The 13,110-nt window shown below is 36.6% G+C and overlaps 1 protein-coding gene across 1 annotated transcript; it reads left to right on the plus strand.

Moving 5' to 3' along the window:
• Nucleotides 1-2,243: 2,243 nt before the first annotated feature.
• On the plus strand, nt 2,244-10,483 carry SMIM28 (small integral membrane protein 28). Its single transcript, XM_081942501.1, has 2 exons — nt 2,244-2,372; nt 10,085-10,483. Exons 1-2 carry the CDS (start codon nt 2,259-2,261, stop codon nt 10,466-10,468), a joined length of 498 nt encoding a protein of 165 aa, XP_081798627.1. The 5' UTR covers nt 2,244-2,258; the 3' UTR covers nt 10,469-10,483.
• Nucleotides 10,484-13,110: the final 2,627 nt, after the last annotated feature.

Genomic DNA, 13,110 nt, shown 5'->3' on the forward strand with positions numbered 1-13,110 from the left:
GTGAAGAGCCCACTGTAAACAATATATACCAGATTAACACCATCTCCATTCTTGTTGATATTCTCAAACAATTCCAAGTTTGCTGAGGTTGGATAAATATTTTCCAGAAGATAAGTCAATATCCATTTCCAGGGGAAAAAAATATTGCTGCATGCCTGTCAATCAATCAATAAATCAATCAACCAAAGAATCAAAATAGAGCTGGAAGGAGCCTTGGTGGTCTCTAGTCCAACTCCCTACACAAGTAGGAGACCCATTTTTTCCAACATATCCCACCAGAATACCTAGAACAGGTGATATAATTTGTAATTTCTATTTGTAATTTCTCAGGTCTCCCAAGATGTGTATTCCTGCTTCCTCTTTTTAAATGCATTTTGTTGGCCATTTCTGGTCTTCGTGGTTCACGTATTAATCTTAGTTATATATAGTAGATATCATATATGGAGGTAGTCCTTGACTTGTGATCATTTGTTTAGTGACTGTTTGAAGTTACAATGGCACTGAAAAAAGTATACCTAACTGGTTACAACTGGTCCTCACACTGACAACCAGGGTCATGTGATCAAAACTCAAGGGCTTGGCAGAGGTGATATTCAGCAGGTTCTGACCAGTTCTGGAGAACCACTAGTGGAAATTTTGAGTAGTTCGGAGAACTGGTAAATACTACCTGACTGGCCCCGCCCCATCTATTCTCTGCCTCCCGAGTCCCAGCTGATCAGGAGGAAATAGGGATTTTGCAGTAACCTTCCCCTGGAGTGGGGAGGGAATGGAGATTTTACAGTATCCTTCCCTGCCACACCCACCAAGCCATGCCCATCAAGCCACACCCACAGAACAGGTAGTAAAAAAAATTACTACCTGTTTTACTACCTGGGATTTTTAAATCCCACCACTGGCGCTTGGCAACCAGCATGTATTTATGATGGTTGCAGCATCCTGGAGTCACGTGGCCATCATGTGCAATTTTCCCAGCTAGCTTCCAACAATCAAAGTCAACGGGGAAGCTAAACTCATTTAATGACCATATGACTCACTTAACAACTATTGCTATTTGCTTAACAGCAAAGGCAAATAACATGCCTTGCGTAGCAATGGAAATTCTGGTCCCAATTGTCATCATAAATCGAGGACTACTTGTACTATGTCATATATCTTTAACACTTAGCAATTTTACATTTGAATTCCTTGCATGGATACCAATGGGACTAGATGATTTCCTTTGCTTTCTGCTTGCTAATGACCAACAGAGCATAATGTCTTGTTGTTAAACAATTTTATCAAATGTTTCCCAAACAATGTTAAGATCAAAACAGAGCAAAGGAAGATAAGAACCACCAAGTGATCATGCTGACATCTTACTACTCTTAGCAATACAGTCTTGATGTATGGAGTATGGATCTATGGAGTATAGGAACAATTTGTAGTCTTTTTTGCTTTGAATAATTAAATTAAATGATTGAAACATGATACTTATCTGTTAAAAAAAAAAAGCTACGGAAGATTAAAGAGCAGAATTAAGCCTGTTAGATGTGTCACTGAAAACAATCGTATATTCTCAGTGACTAAAGCCTTTTCTAGCAGCAGCCTCTTTTCGGATTTATCATTAACATCTACATTCTAATACCTCTAAATAATTCAGAACAGCTTTCAGCTATGCCTTTGCCTGCCTAACAGCAACTGCTTCTGCTATTTACATTGCATCCAAGTGGAAATATTTCCTTAACCCTTAGGGAGAAGTAAGCATTTTGCTATCTCCCTATAGCATTAGGATTCCCTTCCTCTCCACAAACACATTATGTATATATATATTTATATATAAATTATGTGTATATGGACTATAAATAGATACAGCGATTTACCCACAGAGTTAGGACCATGTGCACTCAGATTGTTGTGGAAATACCCCTTTAATAATCCTAATGCAAGCAACCATCCAATCAGGAGGCTATCTCTTCCCTGATACCTGATGCCAGCTTCCCCTGGTAATGTAGGCCACTGAAGCAAATCCAGAGAGATTGAGTTAGGAGACAAAATAGCATCCAAGATTCGTTTGGCCACTGCTCTCTACCCTTTACTTCTTCACTGCCAGGAACAGGAGAGAATATCAGCATGGTTTTCAGTTTAGGCATTCCCAGCTAGGCCTAGTTTCAGGGGGGGGAGGGGGGGAGAAGAGGGAGGTGACAATATTAAAAATAATCCAAAAGAAGACCACAACTGAAGAGGAAGAACAAGGAACAAACCCACACATCCATGAAAGTATGCGTTGGCTTCTGGACAGTGGTAGCTGGAAGAAATTTGGACACGCTGATAGGGGAAATTATGACTGGTTAACCAGTGAACCAGGTGTGCCATTGGTGGAAACAGAGCTACAGGTCTGTATCATCTATATTCCTTGCAATTTACTTCTGTTCTTTCAAGATTTTTCATTTCAGGATGACAAAGGGTTTGTGATATAGATATGGGGGCAAGAACTTTATCTTACATGAATTGCACACTTTCCTCCGTGCAATTGTTCCTTTGTTTCACCGACTGAGGGGTGGGGGGGGTGGGGAGTTTGCAGAAATTGATGTAAATATTTACTTCAAAACTTACCTTAACTTCAAATGGATATTTTGGCTGCTTTTGAATCTGCCATTTCATTTCAAACCTATTTACATTTTTAATCTTTCTCTCTGCAGACCCTTTTACTGATACTAGAATTTACTGATATTAGAATATTCAGTAAATTTTGTTTCTTAGATTATATTACTTTTCATAACGTTGTGAGCGACAAAAGGGGAAAGGGTGAGAGAGAGATCAGAAAGGCTACCCTGACAAGACAATCTAAAAGAGATTTTGAAGGTTATGTGAAATTATTTTTCTCAGTATTGTTTATAGTAACCTGTAAAATAATTTAGTCTGGTTCTTTAAATAAGAGCCTAACTGAACTGTGTTAAAAATAAAACTAATAACAGGCTAGTAATGCAAGTCTCTGCGTGTCTACACTGAAGTAAGTACCATTGAATTTAGTGGAATATTGAATGGAACTTATTCCTTCTAAATATTTCTAGGTCTCCTACTTAGACAAAATAACTTATTGTGATAAACCAGAAGAGTAATAGTAGTAATATGGACAGTAAATGATTGCAATTGTGTTTTTTGTGTTGATGTCAACTACCGTAAGCATAAATGGGATCTTTCACATTTGCATGATTTCATAGAACTGTTCACAATGCATATTTTTTCTTTGTTTGACTATGCCTACAATATTATTTCATTCATCTGTGTCTAAACTATTACTATACTTAAAAAAAGTAGTGTTGAAGTTAATAGTGAATGAGTTTGGTCTGTGATGGAAAATCTGTGATTACTCATTCTTCACAGCACTACTTGATGCTAGAGTCAACATGTTTTGAATCTGCATATGGTGATTCATATCTACACACAGTATATTTAAATATACTACGTATGCAGTTTTTTTTGTTCTTCATTGAAATAGCTTATAATTTCTGTATCATTACCACAATGAGCCAAACTCCATTCACAGTAATCAGTCACATTTTTTTTTTGCTTTTTCTCTGCCTTTGTTTAAAATTCAAAAGTACACTCATATGTTCTTAAGAGTGCATAGGAAAACACTGAAGAGAGAAGCAGCCTAGAACTAAGGAAAAATTTTCAACAGTGAGAACAATTAACTAGTGGGATTACTTGCCTTCAGAAGTTGGGGGGGGGGGGCTCCACCACTGGAGGTTATTAAGAAGATATTGGATAACCATTTGTGTGAAATGGTGCAGGGTCTCCTCCTTCAGCAAGGGGTTGGACTAGAAGACCTCCAAGGTCCCTTTCAACTCAGCAATTTTGTTATTCTGTTAAACCCTGTTCTGCATTAATGTGCATTTAAGTTTGGCTATAAATGTGTATTGTTCTCATTGATTTATTTTGAAATCCTGGTTAGGGAAATATTAGAACATTGTATAAATCAACAATTTATTAATGAATGAAACAATTCTACATATTTTTGAAAAAATAGTATTAGTCATATCTGATTTCTTTTTCTATGTTTTCTCAACCAAAATATATACGGTAAGTCAAGCAGTATGGCCAGGTGTAAATAAAGAGCACTGTAAAATGGTAATGTTTGCTACCTACAAGAAAACTCAGAGCAAATTAAACAAAAAACTTAACATAATGTATTTGGAAGATACAGGTGAAACTCGAAAAATTAGAATATCGTGCAAAAGTTCATTTATTTCAGTAATGCAACTTAAAAGGTAAAACTAATATGCGAGATACACTAATTACATGCAAAGCAAGATAGTTCAAGCCATGATTTGTCATAATTGTGATGATTGTGGCTTACAGCTCATGAAAACCCCAAATCCACCATCTCAGAAAATTAGAATATTACATGCAATCAATAAAACAAGGATTGTACATAGAACAATATCGGACTTCTGAAAAGTATAAGCATGCATATGTACTCAGTACTTGGTTTGGGCCCCTTTTGAAGCAATTACTGCTTCAATTTGGTGTGGCATGGAAGCTATCAGCCTGTGGCACTGCTGAGGTGTTATGGAAGACGAGGATGCTTCAATAGCAGCCTTCAGCTCTTCTGCATGGTTCGGTCTCATGTCTCTCATCTTTCTCCTGGCAATGCCCCATAGATTCTCTATGGGGTTCAGGTCAGGCGAATTTGCTGGCCAATCAAGCACAGTAATCCAACAGTAATTGAACCAGGTTTTGGTGCTTTTGGCAGTGTGGGCAGCTGGAAAATGAAGTCAGCATCCCCATAAATCTCGTCTGCCGAAGGAAGCATGAAGTGCTCCAAAATCTCCTGGTAGACAGCTGCGTTGACCCTGGTCTTAATGAAGCACAGTGGCACAGTGGTCCAAAGTCCTCTTTTCTGATGAGAGCAATTTTTGCATCTCATTTGGAAACTAAAGATCCAGAGTATGGAGGAAGAATGGAGAGGCCAATCAAGCACAGTAATCCCACAGTCATTGAACCAGTTTGTGGTGCTTTTGCCAAAAGTTGCTCTCATCAGAAAAGAGGACTTTGGACCAAGGAGCAACAGGACTTTGGACCACTGTGCTTCATTAAGACCAGGGTCAACGCAGCCGTCTACCAGAAGATTTTGGAGCACTTCATGCTTCCTTCTGCAGACGAGCTTTATGGGGATGCTGACTTCATTTTCCAGTGGCCCACACTGCCAAAAGCACCAAAACCTGGTTCAATTATAGTGAGATTACTGTGCTTGATTGGCCAGCAAACTCGCCTGACCTGAACCCCATAGAGAATCTATGGGGCATTGCCAAGAGAAAGATGAGAGACATGAGACCGAACCATGCAGAAGAGCTGAAGGCAGCTATTGAAGCATCCTGGTCTTCCATAACACCTCAGCAGTGCCACAGCTGATAGCTTCCATGCCACGCCGCATTGAGGCAGTAATTGCTGCAAAAGGGGCCCAAACCAAGTACTGAGTACATATGCATGCTTATACTTTTCAGAGGTCCAATATTGTTCTATGTACAATCCTTGTTTTATTGATTGCATGTAATATTCTAATTTTCTGAGATTGTGGATTTGAGGTTTTCATGAGCTGTAAGCTATAATCATCACAATTATGACAAATCACAACTTGAACTATCTTGCTTTGCATGTAATGAGTCTTATCTCATATATTAGTTTCACCTTTTAAGTTGCATTACTGAAATAAATGACCTTTTGCACGATATTCTAATTTTTCGAGTTTCTCCTGTATATGTTTTTACAGATTTATTAAACCAGTACAGATATTTTGCAAAAGACAGATTCTTTGCAAAATTGGTTTACCAAAGTATTCAAACAGAATAAAAGTATGCACTCTATAGTATAATAATTCTTTCAAACTGCCTTCAGGGTTTCAGAAAAAACACCAAAATAATGTCAATGTTATAAATAGGCAAGCTATCTACAATGCACATTTTGTATTGTGTTCAAAGCACAGAATACTTAAAGTCAACTGATGATTCATACTAAAACTCTGCAACAAATGATATCATTGCTGTTGCATTCGGAAATATTGATTAGCCTATCCATTTCCTCATGAGATATAAAACCCAGAAACACTTAAGTATAATTTGGAATACATCCTATTTATCTTATACCATTAGGCTTCAAGTGGTAGTAAATAGAATCAAACATAAAAGGTTTGCAGTTTACTTTTTCTTCACAAAGTATTTATTTTAATGGTAGCACTGCAATATTTGATATTCAGCATAATCCTTTCTACCATATTATATACCATTAAATATGTATTGAGTATACAATTAAAGAACAATATACAATTTTAATTTCCCCTTCCCTTCCTAGTGACAATTTCTCAATTTACAGTGCATTCAGAAAGTATTCAGACCTCTTCACTAGTGTCAATTTAATTATGCTGTAGCCTGATTCTGCAGTTGTTGAAATTCATTTTTTTCTCTCTTTAATCTACATTCAGTACCCCATAATGACAAAGTGAAAACAGAATTTTAGAAATGTCTGTAAATTTATTAAAAATGAAAAACTGAAACAACACATTGGCATAAGTACACAGACCCTTTGCAACAACATGTGAAATTTAGTTCTGGTGCCTCCCGTTTCTCTTGATCGTTGCTGACATGTTTCTTGAATGGAGTCCACCTGTGGTAAATTAAATTGATTGAACATAATCTGGAAAGGCACACACCCCTCTCTAGAAGGTGTCGCAGCTGACAATGCATACCGTGGCCTAGCAGAAGCCATGAGGTCAAAGAAACTGCCTGCAGAGCTCAAAGACAGGATTATTTAAGGCACAGATCTGGGGAAAGCTACAATAAAATTTCTGCTGCACTGAAGATACCTAAGAGCACAGTGGCCTCCATAATTCTCAAATGGAAGAAGTTTGGCGCAACCAGGATTCTTCCAAGAGCTGGCCGCCTGGTCAAACTGAGCAATTGGGGGAGGACCTTAGTAAGAGAGATGACCAAGAACCCAATGAGCACACTGACTGAGCTCCAGAGAGTCTATGTGGAGATGGGACAGAGTTCCAGAAAGATAACCATCACTGCAGCCCTTCACTGATCTGGACTTTATGGCAGAGTGGCTAGACAGAAGCCTCTCCTCAGTGCAAAAGACATGAAAGCCTGTTTAGTGTTTGTTTCTCACAGTCTGAGTCTTCCTAGTGATTTTTTTTGCAAACTCCAAGCGGGCTTATGGATGCCCAATGTTTTAATGCAAGTGTAAAATAGACTGAGTTTGTATTGTCATTTGCCCTCCCCTCAATGTATATAAATAGAAATCATTATTTGCTATCTGACATGGTTTTATCATGAAAGTGATATGCTTAACATACATCATTTATAATAATTCCCATGGGTTTTAATAAACTAAAGTAAGAAGGAAACTATGGGCCCTGTTTTCTGCAATTGTTTGAAATAAGATTAAATCTAGGTATGTATGATGAATGATAATAACAAAAACAAGATGAAAAATAAAAACAATATATACGTCCTTGACAAATCTATTAACGCAATTCACTATTGCTTTTTTAATTGTTAGATTGTTTTGACAACACAAAATGTAACAATAAAATAGGTGTCAGTTTGTATTCTCAAAAGTATGATGTCCTATTCCATTCAATTAAGTTCCACAATTCTGCTTAGAAGGGTTCCCATTTCCATGTACGTCTTCCATAAACAGAAATATTTTATCACACTTAAATTATCATTTAACAAAAAAAATCCTTTGATTATTAGCATAAATTTCTTAAAGTGGGACAGGTAGATAAATTTAAAAGAAACAAGTACTAAAGGGTGTCTCTTAAAGTAATTTAAGCACCCTACCAAAATCACATTGGATAAATAGCAAAAACTGTGATTTATTTGGCAACAAAATTAGTAGCTGCTTATTCATCATCTGTCCTGTCTGAGTTTTTAAAAATCTATTTACCCTTATCTATTTATTTATTTATTTATTTCTTAGATTTTTAGACCGCCCCTCTCCCAAAAAGGGACTCGGGGCGGTGTACAGTCAATAATAAAAACATTCATAATAATTAAATACATTTAAACTACATTTAAGATACATTTGGAGGGGGAAATAGGCTGTACTAAGAAATAAATAATTCTAATCTTAAAACATCACAATTAAAACCCCAAACCCTAAAATAAAATAAATCCCTGGGAGGTGCAATTAAGAAAGTGCCAAAGTTTATCAAAGTTTAAGAGGGTACTTAAATGGAGGAAGAAAAATTTAGAATGATAAGGGGGGAAATCCTTGGTTATGGTTACTTATAGGTAAGATAAGTGTGGGGATGAGGATAAATTAAGTTGCAAGATAATATGTCCATATGATTCAGTCAGAATTTTAAATCGATTTGGAAAGTGTCAGTTGTGAAATCATGCTGGGGAAGATCCGAGTAGCTTCCCAAAAGTACAGTGTACTTCCTTTAGGAAAGGGAACATACAAAGACATCAGGTTTTTAAAAAAATCCCAGTCACTGAGTTGCTAAATCAGCCCTCTGATAGCCATAGAGGGAAACCTTAGGAAAACAGTTGCTATCTAACTGATAGCAGTAGAGGCAATATAAGAGAGATAAACATACTGATCTGGATCCTTATTTCCTTCCATCTAGGGAAATGTTTTGTTTTGCATATCTTACCTCCTCTGTCTATCTATGTATATATCTATATTTTTGTATTTACATTGTTTTATATGACTGTACACCGCCCTGAGTCCTGTTTAGGAAAGGGCGCGGTCTATAAATTAAAGTAGTAGTAGTAGTTGTTGTTGTTGTTATTATTATTATTATTATTATTATTATTATTATTATTATTATTATTATTATTATTATTATTATTATTATTCAGTGGCGCTTTTCCAGTAAAATAAGGGCAAAGATGGCATTAGATATAAGGGCAAAGAAAACATTAGATATAATCAATTATTTTGGGTTTTGATGAAGGTAATTATTGGCATAGAAAAGGAGGCTACAGAGTCTTTGTCTATGGAGATTCTCAGTCATCCAGGTACATGGTTGTCCCAAAAGTGCTTTTTCACGAGGCAACTGAACTTTCTGGTTTTTCTATGAAGACTTTTTGCTTCTCATCCAAGAAGCTTCTTCACTTTGACCCACCATCCAGTCAGAGCTGAAGAAGCTTCTTAGATGAGAAGCAAAACATCTTCAAAGAAAAACCAGAAAGTCCAATTGCTTCTTGAAAAAGCACCTTTGGGATTACAGAGTCTTTGTACTTGCGATTTTCAAACAGCCTCTGAACTTCCATAATAAGGTTTTCCTCAGGGATAGGGGACAGTAGCAAATGCCAATCTATGTCTCTGAGGCTTGAAGAAGAGAGATGGATTAGCCCAGGGGTTGGTTCCGGCCGACTTTACTGCCGCTGTGCTCGTGCATGCGCATGCACAGTCAGTGGTGAAATTCAATTTTTTTTACTACTGGTTCTGTGGGCGTGGCTTGGTGGGTGTGACAGGGGAAAGCCACCGCAAAATCTCCATTCCTTCCCCACTCCAGGAGAAGGATTTTGCAAAATCTCCATGACCCCACTCTGGGGTCAGCCAGAGATGGTATTTCCAGTTCTCCGAACTACTCAAAATTTCCACTACTGGTTCTCCAGAACCTGTCAGAACCTGCTGAATTTCACTCCTGTGTGCAGTTCAATTAAACTTGTTCTGTGCATGCACAGAACTTAAAAACAAGATGGCGGTGTCGACAGTGCCAGCTGGAGAACCGGTTCGGGGATGTGGCAGGCCTGGGTCACTGCCGGTTCCAGCAACCCATACTGCTATACCACTCCTGATTCAGCTGAACTGGTAGGAACCCACCTTTGGATTATCTCTTAGGTGGAAGCATTTTCTAAGTGTAAGTGAGAACTGATTGGGCAGTATAATTGCTTGTTGTGCCCACTCTGAAAACAGCACTTTCTATTAGATTGATGTTTATGCTTTATTAATTTGCTTATTTCAATGGTTTTTTTTTTTTGATACTGCTGTTTATCTGTGTTGAGATGATGTTTTTATGAAAGGCAGGATGCACATAAAATGAAACTGGCAAAGTCCTGATACACATTCTTGTCTTGGTTCCTCCTAGGGTCAGCATAAAGCAAGTTCAACCAAAGAAGACATAGAGCCATTCCTATGCATCATATTACCAGCTACTGTGATGCTCTTCCTGGCATTCCTGTTGCTCTTCATCTACAGGCGTTGCCAACGTCGCAATCCTCAGGCTCAGATCTTCAGCATTGATTTGCCAGAGTCCCTTCCAGAGCATGAGGTGACAGATTTTCTCTCTGTGCTGCCCTGGAACAATGAGCAGAGGTTCCAATACTCCACTCTCCTGCCTGAAACTGCCTTTCTCACTGTATGCCTGCCTCCGTCATATGAGGAGGCCACCATGAAGGCATCCATAGAACAGGACCATGTTCAGCAATTTCAGGAGCCAGTGCCTCCTTACGAAGAGACCAAACAACAATAAGCACACAGAAATCCTTTCGGTCCGGCTTCTCACTCTATTATGACTTCTGAAAACAAAGGAAGAAGAACTCAAAGTAAAGCAATCAGTATAAGCACAATAGAGCTTCAAGGGATTAATTTCAAATGGAACAGATATTGAAATAGCTCATCAGGCAACTGTTCTGGGTGAAGGAAAGATTAAATTTGACACCGTGCCTAGGAAATTCCTGGAGTAAATGACATACAGATGTTTTAGAAGGTAAAATGGAAGTGAGTTGGATTGCAACAGCTGTGTTGGAAAGCAACTAGATTGGAATTACACATAGACATAACTGAAAGGGCTTTAACGTTTGTAATGTAATATTTCTTAGACATTTTATGAATTCAATAAATAATCAAGTTTACATATCAAAATGCTACAGATTATACATGACTTTTGAAATGTATCTGGAGAGTAAGGTTTCTGAATGGTACACACAATAAATGTGCGGTCTTTTGGGTGTTCAAGATAAGTGGAAAATTTGGAGATTTAATTATTGGAAGGCACAATAAGATACTTATACACCAATGTGGTGGTTTTCTGCACTGTGTACAAAATAATTTCATGTTTTTTCTACTTTTAAATAGAACAAATCCTGTAACCTTTTAATTCTATATATGATAAAGTTAAATATGGCTACATTAAAAACTATAAAAGTATTTAAAATTTTTATTTATTTATTTTGCTTTTCAGATAGATTACATTTCTGTCACTAGAAAATCAGTCAGTCTGTCTATGTCTGACTATCATCTATCCCTTCATCCCTCTATCTGTCTGTCTGTCTGTCTGTCTGTCTATCATCTATCTATCTATCTATAAATCTATCTATCTATCTATCTATCTATCTATCATCTATCTATCTTTCTTTGCAGGTAGATTACATTTCTGCCACTAGAAAACTTGTCTGCCTGTCAGTCCATCCATTCATCCAACCTATCTATCTATCCCTCCATCCCTATCTATCTATAGAGCTATCTATCTATCATCTCCATCATCAATCTATTTGCAAGAACAACCTTTCCATAAGGACTGTTCTATCTGAGTAAATAGTCCAGGCATATTCTTGGTGTCTTTCTTTATACCTTACGGGAAATGTGCCTTTTCCCTTGCCCCTCCAGAACACTGTTCCCTTTGAGGTATGGCAGACCTCTATCTTCCTAGCCTTCCAAAAGGCACTGAAGTTTTAACCAAATGCTGGTATAGGATAAGGTGACTGTATGCCAAAAGCTTAAGTTTTTGTTTTGTTTTCATATTTATGATTTTAACAATCTTAATACAGTTTTGAGTTGTTTTATTATAATATTCTTTAATTCTTGATTGGGAGCTTGATATAACAATGGTGACTATATAAATGTTTTGAAATAAACAAGCATTGAATTTTTATCTGTATTTCAACATCATAGTTTTAGATAGGGACCTAAAAAAGAAAGAAAATTGAGAACAATTATCACAGCTATTTTGATCAATAACATATCTATATGAATGTTTAGTTGCATAGTTTTCATAAGTCAACAGGCAAAGTAATGCTTTAAGTAATATTTATCAACAGGGGCAAACTTATTATTTATCTGATAACTAACATTTTACATAGACATATTAGTAAAAACAAAAACAAATAATTTCTTGGTAAATTAGAATAGCCTATAGGTGAAATGGGCAGCATACAAATCAAATAAGTAAATAAGTAAATACATAAATAGCTACTGTAATTGATGTGGATGCTTTATTCATATTTATTTCAAAAAATCAGTTATTTCAAGAAGCAATTGCCTGTTGTCATCCAGATAAACATTTTAGGACAAATGCATTCTACACTAAGGAATGAATTAACATCATTATGCTGAACTAGCATTCTACATTTTTTTAATTAAATGATTGCATTAGTATAACCTCTTTAATACTGTTGTTATAACTATATTGCTTATTTATTTTTAGTAGTTGTTAAGAAATAAGTTGGAATTAAACAGGCCAATCCTCTTTAAATTCAAGTCACTTGACTGACATTGCCTTTCTAGTTGGACAGATTATTGCATTAATATAATAAATATTGGAAACCAATAGTTTTCAGACTGTCTTTACTTTCTTAGCCTAATAATAGTTTACTTTCTATCCCATCCCGACTTTATATATCAGTGACTACCAAGATCTCTTGGCAATTCACAATAAAAAGATAAACCCATAAAACCAAATTAAAATTAAGTACTTTGAAAATACATTACAACTATTAATATTTAGAAACTTGCTCAAAGTGAGTATCTCCAAAGTGGGGGTTGGGGGGTTGGAAGAACATAGGAAATTATAGAGAAGGTTCTGGATGTTAGATAAAGTCTATACATATGTACAGGTGAAACTCGAAAAATTAGAATATCGTGCAAAAGTTCATTTATTTGACTAATGCAACTTAAAAGGTGAAACTAATATATGAGATAGACTCATTACATGCAAAGCAAGATAGTTCGAGTTGTGATTTGTCATAATTGTGATGATTATGGCTTACAGCTCATGAAAACCCCAAATCCACAATCTCAGAAAATTAGAATATTGTGAAAAGGTGCAATATTCTGGGCTCAAAGTGTCCCACTCTAATCAGCTAATTAAGCCATAACACCTGCAAAGTGTTCCTG

Source organism: Natrix helvetica, assembly GCF_964273705.1.
Source record: "Natrix helvetica genome assembly, chromosome: 2".
In the NCBI taxonomy this organism is placed as follows: Eukaryota; Metazoa; Chordata; class Lepidosauria; order Squamata; family Natricidae; genus Natrix; species Natrix helvetica.

What these genes read in the sequence shown, in the direction of transcription:
- SMIM28 (XM_081942501.1), top strand. Translation starts at nt 2,259, where the DNA reads ATGCGTTGGCTTCTGGACAGTGGTAGCTGGAAGAAATTTGGACACGCT. An exon ending in TGGTGGAAACAGAGCTACAG is followed by an intron (nt 2,373 to 10,084) that starts GTCTGTATCATC and finishes GGTTCCTCCTAG; the next exon opens with GGTCAGCATAAAGCAAGTTC.